This window comes from Engraulis encrasicolus, unplaced genomic scaffold, assembly GCF_034702125.1.
Source record: "Engraulis encrasicolus isolate BLACKSEA-1 unplaced genomic scaffold, IST_EnEncr_1.0 scaffold_31_np1212, whole genome shotgun sequence".
Lineage (NCBI taxonomy): Eukaryota > Metazoa > Chordata > Actinopteri > Clupeiformes > Engraulidae > Engraulis > Engraulis encrasicolus.
Genome location: NW_026945610.1, coordinates 1,585,674 through 1,608,812, shown reverse-complemented (window position 1 = coordinate 1,608,812; position 23,139 = coordinate 1,585,674). Strand labels below are relative to the sequence as shown.

The 23,139-nt window shown below is 44.1% G+C and overlaps 1 protein-coding gene across 1 annotated transcript in view; it reads right to left on the bottom strand.

The window, feature by feature from the left end:
* Positions 1-23,139, bottom strand: part of LOC134443423 (NLR family CARD domain-containing protein 3-like) — an 80,833-nt gene that overhangs the window by 8,896 nt on the left and 48,798 nt on the right. Inside the window, exon 2 of the mRNA XM_063193208.1 lies at positions 20,809-20,908. Within this exon, the coding sequence (XP_063049278.1) occupies positions 20,809-20,894 (86 nt within the window). The 5' untranslated portion in view covers positions 20,895-20,908. The remainder of the gene's footprint in view (positions 1-20,808; positions 20,909-23,139) is intronic.

Here is a 23,139-nt window from a genome sequence, read left to right as displayed (position 1 = left end):
GATTGGGTGTCCAAGCCTATCTACCAGAAGACGACACAGACCTTCAGAAGGACTCTAATTGAGCGTGCCTTGGAGATGAGGGATGATGCTAGTATAGCATACACAGAGCAGTACAAGAAGCCACGTTGCAATAGAATATTGCTCCAGTCGCCAGACCAGACAAAAACTTTTTAGTGGCTAGACGGACCAGTCGCTTTGGAGGATTGAGAGCTAAGCCCTATTAGACCCACTGACTTTTTCTTTGAATCCAACACCCAAGGGTCTTCGGGGTCACCATTTCACACTTCTCCAAAATCATCTATAACTCAGAGTTTTGGCCTGGACGCTACAAACCTTGCAACTTCTACTTTTCAAATATATACTGACAATTATCGCATGGGACGTGACAGGGGGGTGGGGGCCATTAGAGGTGTTACAGGTCCATCTAATTAGTATTCAACTAGCAGAGGAACAGGGTGACTTTCAATTACTTTTTTACTCGCTGTAAAAAACTTTCTAAATGCTCTTTTTACTTATTTACACTATGTTTTCTTGCACTGACTGAAGACATCTACCACTTTTTTGTAGTTTTGTTTACACTCAATCTAAATGAAAATTGTTTGGATTATATTCACTTTACTGTCATATTAGTTTTGTTAGGCTTTTCAGAATACAACCATATGTGCCACTTTAACATATATGTTTACAGTTAGTTGAAATACTTGGAAAAAGGTCAAGGTTTTGCAAACTACCTCAAAGCCCCTGAGAGGCCTTGGACAAAAAACAAAACAGGACTCATCATTTTTCATTACTGTCTGACTGTAGCTTATGCTGTGTTGTCGAATGAATGTCTTATTATGAATGACATTTTGAACAAATAAAGCCCAAACACAACTGATCTTGGTTCTTTCCATTTATTGAAAATGTACAATAGATTGTAATGATATTATTATAAAATGTACAATAGATAGTAATGACATCTATTCAGTATGATATATGCATTAGGTATATGCTTGTCAAAAGAAGCTGATAGTCTCTGGCAGTGCCTCTGAACACAATTGAGGCAATAATGACTTGTAAAACGTGTTTGCAATGCTTGCCAACTGCTGTCGGGGCTTGGACATTTCCTGTTGTATCACAGTGCAGGTAGGCTATCGGATGTAGCCTATGAACGTTTTTGAAGGTAATATAATAGTGTAAGGTATGCTATTCGAATATACTGAGGAGCTCTGCATCCGTGAATCCAACATAGTCTCCGCTGGGAGATGGATACTTGCTTCTGATAAGGCTCACGATGCAGCTGGGAATCACCTTTCTGTGGCCTGGTCCCAGTCGTAGCCCTCCAAGTGCCCAGTCGAGAACAATTCGATATGCTACTAGCCAAAATTGCCTATGGAAAAATGATCACACTGATTAGTATGCAGTAATGCATGAGTGAGAACAATACTCTGAATAGCAACAGTCTAACGGTGACAATTCAAATCTGCATCACACGTTCGTTATCATGCTACTTACTCAACAGACAGCTGTCCATTTGATCCCGCTGGCTGGGGCTGTGTCCTCCAGTTCAGTTTGGGAACACGAAAAAACGTTTCTATGACTCCACGGTTCATCAAGGCACGAACATCCTCTAGAGTTGTAAGACAGAATGCCTGGTTAGAATCACCCTGCCGTTCACCTCCTAGACGCAAATTCCACTCGATACAGCACAGACATTCATTCATCATAGAACAGTGTTCAAAAGAGCACCACCAGATACTGTTCGTGAGCGCGCTACTGGTTGTAGCTTGGTCCGCTGTTCCATAGCCTGTCTCTGCCTTCTCCTTTCAAACAGCTCCTCATCTATATACTCAGGCTCAAAACGATACGGACGGCCATCATACACAAAGTCATCTTCGAATTCAAAGTCAGAATCTTCTGCCATCTTCTGTAAAAGAGGAAGTTTTCACAGCCTTGCTTGCTAACTGCTTAATTGCAAACACAGACCGCAACATGCAATGCAATGGCAGCCAGCTTACGGCTGTCAAAATAAATGGAGTCGCCAGCCGATGACGTCACGGTGCCGCCTTCATTGCCGTTTTCAGAAATAAATGAGAACAAGTAGGCGGGGGTGTGACAGACGCGGGAAGTGTTTGATTCGACTATGGCACATCTGCACAACGTTTGAAAAGTGGGGACAAGTCATTTATGGGCTTGGTAATATTGCCCCTACGGCTACCGTTGAGTGGATACCGTCTGACACAAAATCTTCCAAACTGCATCAAATGGGAAAAAAGTGGTATGGGTGTGTAGAGTGATGTGTTTTATTCCAGAAATAAGGCACTACATGCAAAAAAAAGTTTTTTCCCTTTAAGCAATGGCGGGTTAAAGGCATTTAATTCTATACAGCATTCATGATTAATTGCATACTGCAAGTTGTCCTCTCGGCATGGCTTGGCAAGTATAATAAACGGTTTTGATACTGATAAATGTACTCATGTCTGATTAACCCTAAAGCGACCAACTGGGGTCATTTATGACCCCGGGCACATATTTTCATACACCATTCCGGCAATTTTTATCGGAAAAACTTAGGAGTTTGTCAATACATATGTTGCACATGTTGTGAATGATTTTTGTGAGATTTGGACCATCTATGTAGGATTTATAATCAAAACACCTCTGGGGTCATTTATGACCCCGAGAGGATCCATGATATACACAACATTATAATGTGCATTGTTGTTGTAATTTTCAAACTCTGTTTTTTGTATTTTGTGTCTTGGGGCAGGCCATGGTCAGCATACCTAAAATATTCATAATGTAAACATTTATAGTATTAAAATATAATATATTACATAAATAAATAGGGCACCCCTGCGATAGCCAACAAAGCATATTGTGAGGGCACCCAGGTAGCATTTCCTCTGTTATTGCTCCATATTTGTTGATATCATGGCACAGTGGTCCTAGACACATGATGAGAATATGAAATGGAAGTCATCCTGATGAACAAAGAGGGAGGAAACTAGTCATCAGTGTAGAAATCAATGGCGTTTTTAGAATTTTCCTTATTATATAGCTATACAAAGGCTGAAGCATCAGTTGAATCATTTATTTGCTCTAATATATATGGAAGACACCTTTTCACAGCTACAATGTCCAGAAAAAGTTTCAGAGAAATTTTGAGTGTGCATAAGGTTATATGTTTGAGACATGGTTTTGTCTATGTAAATTATCATATTCTCTGATCTTGTGATTTCATGAACCCAGAAATGTTGAGTACCCTAAAGTTTTATTGCAGAAATGTCATCTATGGGCCTAATGGATAGAATTTAGCTTGGTTTCTCAAAGTTTCACTTTGAGCAATTTCCATAATTAGCATAAATATACTGTATTATTATGGTAAGACTACAACAAGTGAATAGGCTAAAACATGTAAATGATAGATATCACCATGAAACTTTCTCAGATGATTACTGATGATGAGAGAAGAAAAAATGTATTGGATGTTTTTTTTGTATTTTGGTGTTTACATATGCAAATGAGGGCATACATCATATTTAAAATGTACGTATGTAAGTTTGACAACCTTTTAGCAAAGTAATAAAATGTTCAAATTCACTTTTTTTTTGCTTTAGATGAGGGACAAGTATGTGCAAGATGTAAACAAATTTGAATGAACCCCAAAAAAAATCTATTTAGTGGTTTTCCTATATAAAGTCCTTGGGGTCATATATTTCCCCGCTCGGTCAGATTAGTTGCAAAAACAGCTCGGTCCCTTGAGGGTTAAAATTGTTCTGCTGTACGGTGCAACTTCACTTCTGGTAGGCCTACTTATCCTATGTCAAGCGTGCCTGACATGATTTTTTAATGTAGCCTACGCTACCCAGTCTGTCGACAGCTGGGGCTTTTCTACTAGGTTCTGCAGAACTGTTCTAACACAACTAGGCTTCATAAATAGGCCTATCCATGAAACTTGACGGGGGCTCGATGGTGCTGTCTCGCACGCATTTCCATACAGGGACTAGAACTGGGCCGTATGATCAGCTGCTGCAAGTAGCCGCGACAACACTGTGCTTTCACGCCATGGTGAATCTAAGCTTAACCCTTTAGGCGCCACAATTCTTTTTGGAAAGAACTGGATTTTGACATCAATATTTCAAAAGCTGGTAGCTGAAAGGGGGTTAAAGATAGATGCCTACTGTAAATTAGAAAAATGTTGCCCATGATCCAAAGTTACTGTGGGGTATGAAATTATTGATCTAATTTGCATATTATGACATCATCAGGTGGCGGCCATTTTGAATCTCATTATTTTTAGGAAATATTGGGCATAAGTGATTATGTACTCAGTTTTTTTTTCTTTTTTTTCTTTTTGTCTTTCTATCCTCATACATAATGATCAGGAAAAAGTAAACCAACAATATAACAGAATAATGTTGTAAAATATTACTATTTCATCACTACCGTATAGTAGGAAAACACATGCCAAAAGTTGCCTATATTTTTTCAGGAAAAGGTGGACATTGAAATTGTGCTTGAACTTGTCTCCTTTTTTTGTCTTTTATCATCATTCATGAGGAGGAAACCAATAATAAAACAGGAGAAAGTTGTAAAATACTGCTTATTATAGGGTAGTGAATACTTAGTTGTCCAGGTGACACTGTTTGTAGTCTTTGACAGTATGGTACCTCTCAAAGCATGGCACAGCACAGACACCTACACCACACTGACGACACCTGAACTTAGTCTGCCGACGACCTTTAGGCCGAGCACGATCAGAGCAGACAACACAGTCTGGTCTGTCATCAGCCTCACTGAGCCAGTGACGCTCAGTGAGCCTCTGTGGCATCTCACCCCCTGCCACTGAAGGTCTTCCTGCTTTTTTGCCCTCCCTCTTCACATGGCCCTCAAGCAGCTCAGTTATGATATTCTGAATGAAGTCCTTCAGTGGCTTGTGTGGACCAGGTGCACACTTTTTGTACATGATGTGGGCATTGACCACGCTGATGCTAATGATGTTGTTGAAAATGCGATTATACCATTTCCTTGAGCGGTGAGGAAAGATGTATGTCTTCATTCGCTGGTCAGCGGTGTCCACTCCACCCATGTACGAATTGTATCTGTCCACACAGACAGGTCTATTTATGTCTCGGAAACCAGTGTCGCTCTGCTTAGATCGTATGCGCTTGCGCACACATGCATTTCCGTGGATGGATGACAGCATTGTTAGTCGTTTTGTGTCATGCCAAGCACAGGCCAGGAGTTTCCCATTTCTCATGAAAACGGGGTCATCCCCCTTTCTCAGTGACAACTCTGCCGGTCTGAGGCCCCTGGGCATGCCCCGCCTTGCACAGTTCACTGTGCCACACAGACCAGTGTCTGCCCCTGCCAGTTCATTAGCAACAGCAGGGGAGGTATAGTATGAGTCCATATATACCTCGTGACCCTTGCTTTTGTATGGTGCCATGAGCTGGCGAACAATCAAATGTGTGGCACCTAAGTCTGACTCAGTGTCATTCTGGGCCACTCCCGGCGTGTACATTTTCCACTCCAGCACATACCCACTCTTAGCCTCAGTCAATGCAAAGACTTTGAAGCCATACTTGTCAGGCTTGTTGGGATTGTACATTTTCAATGAGGACTTGCCTTTGAAAGCAATGGTCATCTCATCTAAAGACAACTCCTTGAAGGGGCCATAGAGGGCAGAGAATCGTGGAATAATCATGTCTAGCACAGGACGGACTTTGAACAGCCTGTCATGACCTGGCTGACCCCTACCCACTTGCTCTGAATTGTTGGCAAAATGGAGAAAAGAGAGAATTAGCTCAAATCTGTTCCTTGCCATCACTCTGGCAAAACCAGGAGTGTGTGTTGGCCAAAACTCCGCCCAGTAGTCCTCAATTTCAGGCTTCTCCACCTGCCCCATGCACAAATGTAGGGCTAGAAAAGCCTTCATTTCAGACACTGTGACGTCATCCCACTTGTGAAAACGCGATTTGGGCTTCAGTTCATGGGTGGACAGGAATTGCTGAGCATATCGATTAGTCTCCGTTGTAAGGAGGTTCCAAAAATCCTCTGTGAGGAACTGAGAGAGAAAGGCTAGTGGGGACGCATTGCTCAAGTCAGCCTCGCCTAAGTAGCCGACGGGCTCATTGAATGGCTTGATCCATTCATTATACACCTCCTCTCTCGGCAAATGCACCCAGTCACTGTCATCGATGCCACTAACATGTCTGCCCCTTCCCCGGCCACGTTGATGACCGCGGCTACTCGCAGCAGTGGCAAGCCCAGGGCGGCTAGTAATGCTACGTCCTCTCTCACCCCTGCCACGACCAACACCTCTTCTACCGACACTACGGCCACGTTCGCCACTGACACCCACCCCGTAGAAGCCAGATAGAGGGACAGAAGGAGTGTGTTCGTGTGCTTGGGTAACATTGTCTGCGGCATGAGCAGCATTGCGTCCGCGGATAGGACTAGGCAAAGCGCAGCTACTTGCCGCACCGCCGGGGACTGTTTGGAGAGAGCGCATGCTAACATTCTCAGATCCACTTCTCCCACCCCTGATTCCTCGACCAATACCTCTACGGACGCTACGACCGCGTTCGCCACTACTACCTCCTTCATTTATCTCGAATAAAGGCACAGAATGAGTGTGAGAGTGTGTGGGTGCTTGAGTAACATCCTCGCTTCGCATGTCGGCACCGTTTCCTTCAGAAGTTTCACCGTGGGAAGCACTAGCGTTAGTCCGATCATCATCCTCCTCGTGAGGTAAAAACTCTCCCTCAGAGTCAGAATCGGCAAATAACATGCCCAGTACTTCATCACGGTTCCACTTCTTACTAGTCATGGTGAAGTAATTCGCTGATAGAAAATAATTCGCTGAAACTCTACTCGCACGTCTCTACAGAAAGCTCCGAAATGGCCACTTCCGTAAGTGAACTCGCACCGCGTTGTGCACGGCTTTTATAGACACTGCGAACTACAAAATGACGTCATTCTTGGTCTTGTTTCAAAGGCTAACATGTCTGCCAACTAGTGGTAGGGCGGCTGAACACCATAAAGCCTATTTGTTTGATCTACAGATTGCTTTGTCTATGATGACGTGCCGTCGCAATTCTGCGACTTTGGCGCTTAAAGGGTTAANCAGTCCTAATCTAAACGATATACAGTATAGGCCTATATATATATATATAACCAGCGATCTCCTTCTCCTACAGACATGTGTTAGGGCTTGTTCGAAAGCTGCGAATCTTAGCTTTTTACAGTTTTTACGGCACATTTTTATGTTCCTTCATTCAAAAGTTATTGAACTGTAAGCGGCGCTGTTGCAAGTGAAAAAATAGCGCTTTCCAACCATTTTTTTATCTCGTCATTTTTTTCCTAACAGCCAGCGATCTCCTTAACCTAGACCTACAGACATGTGTTAGGGCTTGTTCGAAAGCTGAGATTCTTAGCTTTTTACAGTTTTTTACGGAACGTTTTTATGTTCTTTCATTCAAAAGTTATTGAACTGTAAGCGGCCGCTGTTGCAAGTGAAAAAATAGCGCTTTCCAACCATTTTTTTAAAAATCTCCATCATTTTTTTCCTAACAGCCAGCGATCTCCTTAACCTAGACCTACAGACATGTGTTAGGGCTTGTTCGAAAGCTGAGATTCTTAGCTTTTTACAGTTTTTACGGAACGTTTTTATGTTCTTTCAATCCACAGTTATTTAACCTTAAGCGGCCGCTACTTCAAGTAAACAATGGCGTTATTCTCCAGCCGGATAGAGAGGAAATCTTTTTTGTCGCTGTGTTCTTTGTTCCCTTGAATTAAACCGACGGTCTCAATAGGCTACCTACATTTGTACGTCCCCAACACAAGACCAGTTCTTTCTAAGTTAGCTCTTTTCATGGAAAAACATGTTTCCAAGGAGTCAGAGACATCTTCCTGAAGAGTCGAGGTCATGGTTGAGGTTGACGGTATTGCAGCAGGCATAGTTGAGGGAGGTTGACAATGTTGCCGTTGTAAAGATGCTGCAACTCTCTGCACGCAAATTAATCGAATGCAAGAGCAGGTGTTTGAACAGGTCGGATGTATTGCCATTCTTGCATGACAGCCTATTAGTTTATCGCAGATATTGCAGCGCGCTCCCGGCTCCTTCCTTATCTACTTTCCTGAAATATAGCCACGCTTTCGACGGCATGTTTTTGTTTCTCAATAGTAGCCTACAATCAGCTGGTTGAAAATCAGCTGTCTTATCAATGAGGTGCGAAACGGGAAGAGGAGGAGCGTGGTCAGTTTGTGACACTTGTGATTGGCTGAAATGGCCGCGTGCTTAAACACACATTTGATGGCTCTGACAGTCAGACTTCAGGAACCGAAACGTGGAACCGACAGACAAGGCACGTTTCGATGCCAAGTAGAACCGTAGCTTTTAATTCGGTTCCATCAAAGAATTGAATTTCGGTACCCAGTCCTACACGCGTGAGCCCTAAACAAGACCGCCAGTCGACGGTGTTTTGTTTTTATTATTCTGCATTCATGCCAGGAACGGATTGTGAACACTTATGACTGCTTCTTTGGAGGCTGGATAACCTGTCACACCACAACGTGTCACAAAAGGCTGTGCACTGCCTTTTCTTTTGTAAAAACACAGCAGTCGTATTGTCACGGGGGTGACAAACTTGGACTAACTGTTATTCTCACTGATTGCAAATGTTTGCAGGTGCCAATGGGAAGAGGGAGAAAGGTGATTGGGTGTACGGGGTGGGTGTGGGCTTTTTGAATGCAGGTGGCAAGATGGCGAGGAGGATCCGGAGGAGGACGCTACCGCACGAGAGAAGGGTCGGAGAGACTACCGCGGCCGGGGGGCAGCCTTGGGAGGGGGGTGAGCTGCACGCCGGTATCCGGATGGGGCCAGGAGAAGATGGGGCACGCGTTCGGTCCTTTGGACGACACAAGCAACAGACGACTACGAATGGCGCGGACGGCATATTGCCTGAACGAGGTTTGCGGCCAGAGTCACGAAGAGGTTGCGTTGGAAAGCTGGTGGTGGAGGACGCTCACCACCGAAGTTAAGTGCCACGCCTGGTCACCATAGCCTTCACCTTGAAGCCTCCTCCCCGCTGTGTGCGCTGCCCCTGGCCCGCTCTGTCTGTCACTCACTCACTCTCTCACTCCCGGACCCAGCGAATGCACGATCGGAAAAGACTTTTTGCGCAGCGAGGATGGCCACCCCTACACCATCGTTTTATGTGTGCTGTGTTGGTTGCTGTGCTGCTCACGTGTGCTCCTTTAAATAAGTAGCTTATAGTTACTCGTGCTGTGTAGGCCTATTTTATTCACAATTGGTGATGGGAGTTAGCATCCCCCTGTGCGTTATTCATACGAATTCAGAGACTGGAAGCCTGTTTACCCTTCTCCTATCTCCACCAGCTGATCCGCCTCCGCGTGCCCAGACGAGCCAGGTGGCCCCGCCCAACCTGTCGGAGGCTACGATGCGCACGGACCGAGTGAGAGGTTTGAGGTGCTGATCAGAGACATTGGACCATTAAGGACCCCGCGGACAGAGAACTGGTTACACATCCACACACACGCGCACACACACACACACACACACACATGCATACAGAACTATGTCTCCAAATAGAAAATAAATACTTGATTTAAATGACTTTGTTGTCTTGGTGTTTCCTGATGTGTACAATGCTCCTCGGGGTAGTTGGTATTAAGTGGGGGTGCCGCTGTCAAACGCGCACCCCCCACCTGTGACAGTATGATAAGTGTTTCCCAACCACTGTGCCGTGGCACACTAGTGCCGTGGGAAATTCTTTTTTTTTTTTTTTTTGCTTAGGCCTAATTTTTTTGGCAAACGTATTCATTAATAGGCCTAATTAGGCCTACTTCTATTGTTAAGGCGGCTACAGAGTATAATTTGTTTTCATTATTTCATAATTTTTGTTGGTGGGGATATAGGCTATAAGCCTAGGCTATATAGGCTATTTTTAATTAGGCTATTTGAATGATTCAACCAACCGCCCGAATTTAATTAAAATATTTGGCTATAGGCTACTTTCGATTGTGTTAATTCGATTCGATTGTGTGTGCTCTTCTTAAAACCTGATTTTAATATGGCAACCAGCATAGGCCCTACACATTGTGAGGGACTAAACAAGTGCGTCCAATGCGAATATTCCCTCTTGTGTTGTTGGGGGGGGGGGGGAAGAGCTCTTTTGTGTGCGTGTGGGGGTTTAATCACCCCCTCCCCCACAGACAAACATTCATACCGTCACACAGTTGAAGACTGTAGTCAGTTGACATCTACGTATGTAAGCGCCCCTCCAAGCGTCTGCCTGTGTCTGTTTGTGCTTCCGTGCTTGTCCATCCCCCAGTTTTAGTAGTAGTAGAAATACAGTCAGCAAATTACATGTTTTATTTAGCATTGGGCATTTGATAGGGCATTTGATAATAACACAAGTGTGAGCCCTAAACAAGACCACCATGTGAATTTAAACTCGACTTTTTTCTGTCTTTCATTCACCATCTCCCAATCCAGTTTGCATAGGCCTACCTACAATTCGAACCGGTAAAGACAATTAAAACCGACTCAATCAGACAGGAACACCATTGTAATTAAGTGTGTCCCGTAACGCCAGCATGAGAGAGATCGAATTTTAAATTTGGCGACGACATTCTATTGCACGTAACATTGGGCATTTAATAATAACACACGCGTGAGCCCTAAACAAGTGTTTTGATTTTATTATTCTGCATTCATGTCAGGAACGGATATCCTCAGGATACAGACTAGGCCTATTATTATTATTATTAGTGCTTGTGAACACTTGTGAACTATGACTCCTTCTTCGGAGGCTGGATAACCTGTCACACCACGAGCTCTTTTGTGTCCGTGTGGGGGTTTAATCACCCCCTCCCCCACAGACAAACATTCATAGCGTCACACAGTTGAAGACTGTAGTCAGTTGACATTTATGTAAGCGCCCCTCCAAGCCGTGTGAGTTTAACAGTTTGCGGCCAAGAGGTTTTTTCACGAGCGCGCGCGCACACACACACACACACACACACACACACACACACACACACACACACACACACACACACACACACACACACACACACACACACACACACACACACACACACACACGAGAGATGCAAGGCAGAGTATGGATATTGTTTCAAAAGTTTGAATGTTTATTTGTTGTGAAGATCTATGATCGAAACGTTGCTCCCAATAAATTAAGTCTTTTGCAAGCAGTGTCCTTTCCAGCTCCTACATGTGACAGTTTTTTGATCTGGCACCTGCTGATGCTTTTTTGCTGGATGTGCGCACTATCCACTACACAAATAGCAATAAAAACATAGATCAATAAAAAGGCGTTCAAAAAATCAAACTATGCCTAAAAATAAATCCTTACAAAGTCTTTTAAGTGTCCAGGTGTAGGCCTAGCCTACCCTACTTCAATGTCCTTACTCCCGTGTCCATACAGTAAATCCCATGGTGCAAAAAGTGCAGTTGGCTAGTGACTCAACAAGGGTGGCAGCAACGCAGTCTGGTCTTGATTCAGAATTCACTCAGGACAAAGGCGGCATTCAACCAAACTCTAAGTAGGCTATGCCTAAAAATAAATCCTTACAAAGTATTTTAAGTGTCCAGTCACCTGTATAGGCCTACAGTCATCGACCAAATCATCGATCTAGGTGGTGAGCCCACTGATAGGTGAAGGGAAACAGCGCACTACTGCACAAACAACAGACCGAGTCGCAGGAGACACAGCGAAAGGGACGGAACGCAATTCTGGTTAAGCCGGGCAGAAAGGATGTTTTCTGCTGTCTTTATCTGCAGTGTAGCCTACATTAGGCAACTTGTAAAGGCTGCTGTATAGGCATTGTCTACTAAAACTCTGTAGGCCTACTTGTAAAATAAATTTTCACTCTTACTGAAAGTTTAGCCTACGTTTATTTGTTTATACACAGAATTAAAAATCAATACAATAAAAACAATATGAGGTAATAAAAGAGTATGACGTGTGTGGATCCGTTTTTTTTGTTCAACATTGTTCAACATTGTCATAAGATGGTGCGGAGAACCAAAGACCACAAATAGACGCTAACCAGACATGGATACCAAATTATTTCTATTTATTTATTATATTTTTAGGCTTAAACATATGTTAGCCTACTAAATATTGAAAGAAGGAAAAGAAAAGACAGACACGTCGAGGCTACTGGTCGTAGCCTATTACAGCAAATCGAACATGCGCTTTATGCACACATAGCAATAAAGTAGTAAAAGGAATTCAACTTCGGAGCGCAGTGGGTTTCGTGGGTCCGGGGGGATGGTGATGGCACGTTTGGTGTCTTTCCACCACCCCTGCACGGAGAGTGCATGGATGGAAAGCATATCCATAAAGCATCTGCATTCCTTCTGGAAGAATTAGGCTACAAAGAGCTGGTTACAATTTCAGTAGGCTATTATTTCCATAAAGGAATCGAATAATTGTCATAAAAAATGTTGCGGTTTCAGTCAAATAGCTCATATTAAGTGGAGGACGAGTAATATTCATAAGCATATTTTAGTTCATATATTATGTAATTCATTCTGCAAAAATGAGTAGCCTATATTTTTCTCTCAAAAAATGACATTGGTTTCAATGAGGGCACTCTTGTTCTGGCAGGGACTCGCTTTTCGGCACGACAGTCACATTCAGGCTACCACAATAAGATGAGCACAAAAATGAGTATGCGCCTTTCAATGGGCGGCTAAATATGCCTGTTGCATAGCGTAATTATTCACACATCACGTCAACTTCAAGTCACAAATTAGTAGTCCCTTGCAGTTGACCTAGGCCTATGTCAAATTAACGTCATCTCCTAGCCTATATGAACACGCGGGTGTGTGTGTGAGTGAGTGAGTGAATGATCGAGAGACCGAGAGACAGATAGAGAGAGAGAGCAAGAGAAAGAGAGAGAGCGAGAGAAAGAGAGAGAATCCCTGGCTGCGCAGACATTGTTTAGTTTAAAAATGTTTTGGCATAGGCATACTTTTTGGGCATAATTTAATGGCATAGGCCTACACTACACTCAGTGCATTGATTAGTCATAGCAAACAGCAAAAAATGCAGGTGGGGATGTGACATCTGACACGTGACATCTGTTCTGTTGGTTATGGCTACTAGAGTTCAGCATGTGTGCGCCTGTACCCCGACAGTTGCTTACACTTAATTTGAGCACGAAAACAGCAATATCAATCGCTTGCTAATTTTTTGCCAATGTGACAACATTAAATTCATTACGGAAGTGTAGGTTAGGTTATCGCCCCAGCTGTTGGCGATGTAAGATAAATAGCCAACGCTTAACCCATTGAGGTCTAAGTGCCCTTGAGAGGGCAATTTGACATGTCTCTAAAAACAAATCTGTAACTCTGCGAGTTTTTGTCATTGAAACACATAAGTTACACCATTAGAAACCTCAGACCTTCCAGATTTCAAATATATATATATTACATAAATTATATAGCTGGCCCAATTTAAAGAAAGTGAAAAGAAATCTTCGCATATTCTGTACTCTCTGCCTGTAGCAGCCACACCTATAGCTATTCACATGTAAAGTACCAGTGCTTGAGTGGCTATTCAGAGGTGACAACACGCCCCTTTCAGGTAGGGTAAACACAGCAGACGTAGAGTGACAGGGGGGTTGGGGCTATCAGAGCACATGGGGATTGACAGGGGGGTGTGGGCCATTAGAGGTTTTTCACACCTATCTCATTAGTATTCAAATGAGACAGGCAGTGGCAGTGACATAGTCATTGTTTTTTGCATTTTGTATGAAAACAACAAAACATTTCTAAATGCCCTTTTCACTTTTATGCTGCCAACACATTTGTTTACAAGATTCAAACTTCAAAAGTCTTGGCTAGATATATTTATTGTGTGTTTTCTTGAACTTTTTGAAGACGTCTGAACCCTGTTTTTTTGTACAGTTGTGTTTATACTCAATTTAAAGAAAACATGTTTGTATGACATCCAATTTTTTTTCAGATTATTTCTTGTCAGGCTTTTCACAATACAACCATATATTCCACTTTTGCATAGATGCTTACTGTTAGCTGAAAATACTTGAAAATGTCAGGGTGGTGCAAGCAGCCTAAAAGCCTCTGAAAGGCCTTAGACCTCAGAGGGTTAAACGCTCAAACGCGGCGCTGTAGGTTACTGCGGTGAGGTTTAGCCCCCCTATTGCACTCTCCGTAATTTTTACCAAACGAAAAAAGTATCCACATCCAGAAAACAAGTTTGAAGTTGCAATATTAGACGTTTCAAATCTTGCGATGCGAGAATCGGTATAGGGGCTTGTGGCTACACTCAATTTAGGTCTACACATAGAGCTTGCACATTAATGGCAATTCATCCGATCATCATAAAAAAAAGAAAAGAAAATTCATTAGGCTATTTATTCTTTTTATGACTCTTCCTACTTCCTGGAGCTGTTCTCTTCCGGCGGCGGCGGCGCACGTAGGTTGCAGCAGCCCCTTGCTTTCCCAACTTTCAGTGTTTATTTGTGTTAAAATGTGTCTTTCGAAATGTCTATCGTCGGAAAATATGTCGGAACGCATGTACAGTCGGCAACAGCTGTTGCAGATAAGAATGGACAACTTAAGCAATGTATTGGATGTACCAATGAAGACTCTGGAAGAACTAGGAATTCTCCGGCGGCATAGGACTACATCGGACCCGTCTGCCTCGCTATGCCGACACAGAAAGCGATGCTCAAGAATTAGGAAAAGGGGCAAACGAGGTGGCGTCGAGACACGGCTTGCAGCCAACCCAACTCGTCCAGCAATACCATCAATTCTCTTGGCAAACGTCAGATCTCTGGACAATAAGATGGATGACATACGGCTACCAAGATCAGCGAACAAAACCGTGAGGAACTGCTGCGTTACGGTGTTCACCGAATCATGGCTGAACGACGGCATACCCGATTCGGCTTTACAAATGGAACAACTAACGTGCCACCGAGCGGACAGAGCCCTTGCAGAGAAAAAACGAGGGGGAGGAATATGTGTCTACACACATGATGCTTGGTGCAATAATGCTACGGTAGTACAGAGGCACTGCTCTCCACGAGTGGAGTTCATGATCATCAAGTGCCGACCCTTTTATTTACCCAGAGAAATATCCGCTATCCTATTAGTCGCCGTCTACCTCCCACCCAGCAACAACAATGGCGTCAAAAGCGAGGCACTGAACGAGCTGCATCGGGGCATCAGTGAACAACAAGATGCACACCCAGATGCCTTCACAGTGGTACTGGGAGATTTCAACCACAGAAATCTCAAAACAGTACTTCCAAAATTTCATCAACATGTCAACTTCCCAACAAGAGAACAAAACACCCTGGACCTCGTTTACACAAATCAGAAGAGAGCATACAAGGCAAAGCCCATCCCCCACATTGGATCATCAGACCACACGACAATTCTGCTACTGCCAGCTTACAGACAAAAGGCAAAACTCACCAAACCAGTTCAGAAGGAGGTGAGAAAATGGCCTGAGGGAGCCATCTCACGACTTCAGGACTGCTTTGAAACCACAGACTGGGACATTTCCAACACAACTGCCACCCACAGCAATCACATTGACATTGAGGAGTACACAGACACCGTGACCTCCTACATCACAAAATGCATCGATGATGTTACAGAGATAAAACACATCACTACCAGGGCCAACCAGAAGCCATGGTTCACAGGAGACGTTCACCGACTGCTGAGGGCCAGAGACAAAGCCTTCAGAGCAGGAGACGTAGCTGGCCTAAAGACAGCAAGGGCTAACCTGTCCCAGGGCATCAGGAAAGCAAAAAAGGAATACTCAGACAAAATAACAACACACTTCAAAGACAGCAGAGATGCACAGAGCCTGTGGCAGGGCATACAGGCCATCACGGACTATAAGCCTGCACCACGAAGCTGTGACAACAACACCTCTCTGCTAAACGACCTGAACAGTTTCTTTGCCCGCTTTGAAGCACAAAATGACACTCACCCACAGAAAACTCCCCCTCCCCCCCATGATCAACCCCTTTACCTGTCCTCTGCCAGTGTTAAGAGGACACTGGCCACCATCAACCCACGCAAAGCAGCTGGCCCAGACAACATACCAGGCCGAGTGTTGAAGGATTGTGCAGAAGAGCTGAAGGATGTCTTCACAGACATCTTTAACATCTCTCTGGAGCAAGCAGTCATCCCATCACTTTTCAAAGCTGCTACCATCATACCTGTGCCGAAGAAATCATCACCATCATGCTTCAATGACTACCGTCCTGTAGCACTGACGCCCATAATCATGAAGTGCTTCGAACAGCTAGTCCTGTCACACATCAAAGCCACCCTACCCCCCACCCTAGACCCCTACCAGTTTGCATACCGAGCCAAGCGATCCACGGAGGATGCAATTTGCTCTGCCCTCCATCCAGCCCTCACCCACTTGGACAATAAAGACTCATATGTGAGAATGCTGTTCATTGACTTCAGTTCAGCATTCAATACCATAATACCACAACAACTCATCAGAAAACTGGACAAACTAGGTTTCAGCACCTCCCTCTGTAACTGGCTGCTGGACTTCCTGATGCAAAGACCACAAGCAGTACGGGTAGGGAACAACACCTCGAGCACCCTGACCCTGAGCACGGGGGCTCCACAAGGTTGTGTTCTCAGCCCCCTGCTGTTCACGCTGCTGACACACGACTGCACAACGACCCACAGCACTAACCATCTAGTGAAGTTTGCGGATGATACAACACTGGTGGGCCTCATCACCAAGGGCGATGAGACTCACTACAGAGAAGAAGTAGACCTGCTGGCCAGATGGTGCAAAGACAACAACCTCCTGCTGAATGTCAACAAGACCAAGGAGATTGTTGTCAACATCCAAAGGGTCCAAAAACAACTGCCACCACTGACCATCGACGGCGATGCTGTGGAGAGAGTGAGCAGCACCAAGTTCCTTGGAGTGCACATCAGCGACGACCTCTCTTGGACCACCAACACTACATCACTGGCGAAGAAGGCCCATCAGCGTCTCTACTTCCTGCTGCGCAAACTAAAGAAGGCAAGTGCTACACCCTCCATCATGACAACATTCTACAGAGGAACCATAGAGAGCGTCGTGTCCAACTGCATCACAGTGTGGGGAGGAAGCTGCACGGAGAAAAACAGGAAGACACTCCAGCGTGTTGTGAACACAGCGAAGAAGATCATTGGAGTACCACTCCCCTCCCTGCAGGACATTTACACCACACGCCTCACCCGGAAAGCACTGATGATCATCAAAGACACAAGCCACCCTGCACACAAACTGTTCAGCCTCCTGCCCTCTGGAAAGAGGTACAGGCGCCTCCGTTCCCGTACCACCAGGCTGGCGAGCAGCACAATGCACCAAGCGATCAAGATGCTGAACACTCAACCCACTCTCCCTCCACTGTCAGCCTCTAGCCAGCAAGGCCACTGACAACCCCCCCCCCATCCCCCACCACCATATCTGCGACTGAACACCTGCACTACAATACTTGTGACTGAACTTTCAACCTGCACTAACTCAAAACATGCACACACACACACACACACACCACACACACACACACACACACACACACACACACACACACACACACACACACACACACACACACACACACACACACACACACACACACACACACACACACACACACACACACACACACACACACACACATACACAAGCACACTGCACTTTCTGCACTAAACCCAAACATACACACACTGACACACACTGACACACACACACACACACACACACACACACACACACACACACACACACACACACACACACACACACACAGACACACGGACACACACACACGCGCACACCGCACCTTCTACCTGCACTAAACACATACACACACACACACACACAAACACACACACACACACACACACACACCACACACACACACACACACACACACACACACACACACACACACACACACACACCACACACACACACACACACACACACACACACACACACACACACACACACACACTGCTGCTGGTGTACTTGACAGACCTTTTTTAATATTTATTTTCTTCAAAATGCTACTATTACCATGTCAGAACGCTATAAAGGACTTTTTTTTAGGAAAAGCACAAAAGCACAACAAATACCTCTTAATGTATGTCCTCTACAAGTCTTCTGTTGTCCAGTCTTGCACTTTAAATGTCTGTATGAGCACTGTCTATGTCCATACTGTCTTAAGTCCATGTATAAGTACTGTCTATGTCTATACTGTCTATGTCCTTACCTAGATTAGTCTATGTCTGTATGGGAAAGCAAGAAATGTAATTTCAAATTCTTTGTATGACCAGTGCATGTAAAGAAATTGACAATAAACCTACTTGACTTGACTTGACTTCTCACACAATTTAATTAGGCATGTCGTTATCTGCTGAATCGGTGCGTGCTGGTGAATATGAGCATATTAATATGCCGTCAACATCGTCTAAAATATTCCATATGGTAATAAATGTTGCCAACACATTTGCGCTTCTTCACCACTCTGTGCTATGGTTATCTGATATGAACAAGAGAGAGAGAGAGAGTGAGAGAGAGAAAGAGAGTGTGTGTGTAGCCTATGTGTATGTGTATGTGTAGGCCTATGTGTGCGCGCCCGTGTGTGCGCGTGAGTGAATGTGTATTGAGAGAGAAAGAGAGAGAGAGAGATATCATATATATATATATACAGTTTTTTAAATCCTTCTGGATTATGGGTTATTGGGTCATTGATCTCTCAATACAAACCTGAACATGTGCTACCAAGTACAGCAAGCGCTGTATGCGCTCCCAAGTGCCACCCGGCGGTTGTTTGGGTACACTGCAGCTAGGCCTGGTACGTACCGAGGTGGATGACGTGGCATTACCTCGGTAAAGGGTGTGCATTGTAGGGGGACCGACTGTAAATATATACTGTATCTTGCCCCTTTGAAATATCCTAAGGATTGTTGTCAGAAAATGATTGAATTACACATGCACAGTTGACTGCTAAAAAAAGGCTATTGACCTGCCAAACTTTTCACATTAGATTACTGACCAAAAGTTTTTCAGGCCTACATTTTTTTGCATAAAGCAAGGGCGAGTGTGCATGAGTGTGTGCCCGCACGTATCCCACGCTCATCTTTCCCCTGCTCTACAGTGTCTTCCCCCCCACACACTATTCTGCCTCCCCCACCCCCTCACTCATCCCCCCCCACACTATTCTGCCCCCCAACACCCTCACTCATACCCCCCATGTTACTCTACCCCCCCCCACCCGCCACTCACCCCTCACTATTCTGCCCCCCACGCTCACCCCCCCTGACTCATTCTCCCCCCACCCCCCCACAAAATACTCGCCCACCCCCCATCCAATGTGAAAAGTTTGGCAGGTCAACCCCGCATCCAATGTGTGTGTCAGGTCAAATCCCCCCGACTCAACTTACCCCCCCCCCCCCCCACACACACACTATTCTGTCCCCTGAACCCCCCCCACTATTCCCCCCCCACCACCTCACTCATCCCCCCACACACTACCCCCACCCCCACCTCCTAATTCAACCCCGACTCATTCCCCCCACTCTGCCACACTACCCCCGCTCACCCCCTCATTCATCCCCCGCTCCTCCACATCATTCGGTCCCCCCCAACACACACACACACACCCGGTCTACTGTGTCTATGTCAGTGTATGTAAAGAAGCACACTGGCCACACACACTTGAGAAAAGCGCACTCAGGCACGCACACACACACGCACACACACACGCACACGTCACACACGTACGCACACACACACAAACGCACACACACACACGCACACACACACACACACACACACACACACACACACACACACACACACACACACACACACACACACACACACACACACACACACACACACACACACACACACACACACACACACACACACACACACACACACACACACACACAGACACACACACACACACACACACACACAGTTTGGCTTTTTTCAGCAGTTCACTGTGTTTGTGAAATTCAATCATTTGACAACATTCCTTTGGATATTTCAAAGTTGCAAGATATATATAGTCATGCATTTTTCTAGACAATCTTTATACTCACGTCTGTAAGGAGATAGGACAATTTAACTGAAAAATAGGTAATCTTTATTGATATTTATATCCTTACAGTATTGAGAAAAATGTGTGAAAGCCTGCCATTCTGAAAAACATTTTGAATTCTGAAAGACATAGATGGCTCCAAATTTTAATCTTTTAATAGGCCTTCTGGTCTGTAATCCACTGTGAAAACCCTTACAGGACCTAACATAGGCCGAATTTTCCCAGCCATAGACTCTGTATGTGCATTTCAATCATTATTTTCAGCACTTTCCTTTGGATATTGCAAGGTGGCCAACTTTATTTTAATTTGTTTTAGTTTAGTCAACCTTTGTAAACATGTATGTAAAGAAATGGTACATAATACTGCTGAAAGTAGTTAATCTTTCATGAATATGATCTTACAGTACAATGTTATAATGCATGAAAACAAACCATTTTGGAAAATGCCGGCCATATTGAATTCTGAGCAAAATTTGACGTGGCCCCATGTTTTAATTACTTCCAATAGGCCTTCTGGTCCACAGAGAAAAGTGTGGTAGGACGAAAGGCCTAATTTTCCCAGCTGATGACCTGTATATATATATATATATATATATATATAATTTCTTTGTTCATTTTAATTATTATTATTACTATTCCTGGTCTTACCCCACATGTCCATGTCCACTGTCTTCTTCTGGACTGGATCCCTCTCCAGGGCTGCCCTGCACATCCCCCTCTTGGGGAACCTCCATCTTCAGCTGCTCCTCTGGAACACATACACAGACAGGAAGGAACATCATCACACCAGGGACTCCTAAATAACTACATCACACACACCAGGGACTACTGAATAACTACATCACACACACCAGACTACTGAATAACTACATTACACACACACCAGACTACTGAATAAATACATCACACACACCAGACTACTGAATAACTACATCACACACACCAGACTACTGAATAACTACATCACACACACCAGACTACTGAATAACTACATCACACACACCAGACTACTGAATAACTACATCACACACCAGGGAATACTGAATAACTACATCACCCTCACCAGGTTCAGTGATAAATCTGGCTAAATTCAAGTATGAGTAACACTTTATTTTAGGGTTACATCTATTATCACTAATGCATACAATTTTAATGCCTGTGTAAGATGAGTAAGCAGTAAGGGCCAGAATACAATGTGTAAAAGCTCCTGGTACACTGTGTGAACAAACTCTGAACAGTGTGAATGTGTACATGGCATTTTTTTGGATAACAACTAAATTGCACAAGTGAGGGGAGTAACTATGGACGTAGGTAGCATACCTGTCAACTTTGAGCTCCCAAAATCTGGGAAGATTCCCATATTTTAAAGGAACAGACCACCCTTTTTTGATTTTCACATATTTGCAGTATTTCCCAGCATTATTCATGAATGTGTATATAATTTTCTTCTCAGTGTTTTCAGTACTTAGATTTTTTGGAGCAGAATTAACAGCATAGCTTAGCATAATCACTGGAAGCAACTGGTAACTTTAGCATCAAGCCACAAGTGATCACCGGACGGAATTAAATTGCCGTTTTACACTCTGGTGAATTTTACATTAATTTTAAAATGGTTTATAAGTACATTTGATTGTGTTTTATTTTGTACCATAGACTTGCATTGCTATGCTTAATGTGGCTATACTGTTAAACGGGTTAATGCAAAAACATAGACGAAAATGATATGCACATTCATGAATAATATGTGGATATACTGCAAATATGTGAAAATCAAAACAGGGTGGTCTGTTCCTTTAAGCCAAAATCTGTGAAATTTTCTAAAGGCCAAATTCTGACAGTGAACGGGATGACAGAGACGGATCGGACGGTGCGTTCTATCTGGTTTTCACAACAGCGCGCATGCAAAAACAGTCCTGTCTAAAATCCCTCATGGAAAAACAATGTAATGAAAACAAAACAATGAAATGAGCGCAATGAGTTTCTTCTTATTGTTTTGTCTCATAAGTTGTCTGTTCGTGCTGCAAAACTTCGTGCTGGTAGCCTACAGGTTGTGATTAGGTTAATCGCATCGCTGTTCCGAGGCTGTTCTATGCGTTGCATGATCTGACGCGGTTTCTGAGGAAAAGAGTGGGCGCACAAGCGCTAGAAAACTACGAAGCTTGAGGGTGACAGACAGCTCGTATTTTCAAGGAACTCAATTCTTGGTGGCATCTGGCATACAAATTTCTGGCAGGTAACTTGATAAACAAGAACCTCTGTCTCTCTCTTCAAGAGGGGGTGTGGCTCGTCGGACAGGGCCGTGGGTAATCCGGGATATTTCCGGGAAAAATGTCAAATCGGGAAGAAATCGGGAAATGAGTAGCCTAGAAATCTAGACGCCCCTAGCGACCGCAAATTGAATTTGCTCCCGGGGGCAGTCTAGCGGACCCCATTCGTTTTGCGAGGCTGAAAGTTATCCGATGACAGGGCCAATCAAATCGTGAGGGGGGCCGGGCTACCTAGTAAACAGGAAACTTCCTATAAAGGGCTCTGCATACTTCACGTGCGCACTTTGAAGAAGAATGGTGTCCGTCCGTGCTACGTACAGCACGAAAGTGTTCACTTAATTTAAAAAGCCTGGATGATAATACATTTCGTGTCTGACATGGATTGATGTAATAATACACCATGAACTTATCGGACACAAATAGATCACAACACATTACCATTTGATCATTCGATGTTTTAAACTAGCTCGGTAAGCTAAGTTGAGCATTTTACAGAACCAGATCACACGCTATTATCAGACCACTACTGTAGGTGTAGAATGAAATTGCTGCCCCAATTTCTAATAAGACATAATCACATGCCATTAAAAACGAGACATTTGGGAGCTTTGAAAGTCTTTGAGTAGCTTACTAAATAGATGGGAATTACATAGTCTACCAAGCTAGTGGCTAGCTAACCTGTCGTCAATAACAGCCTTGTATTATATGCCTG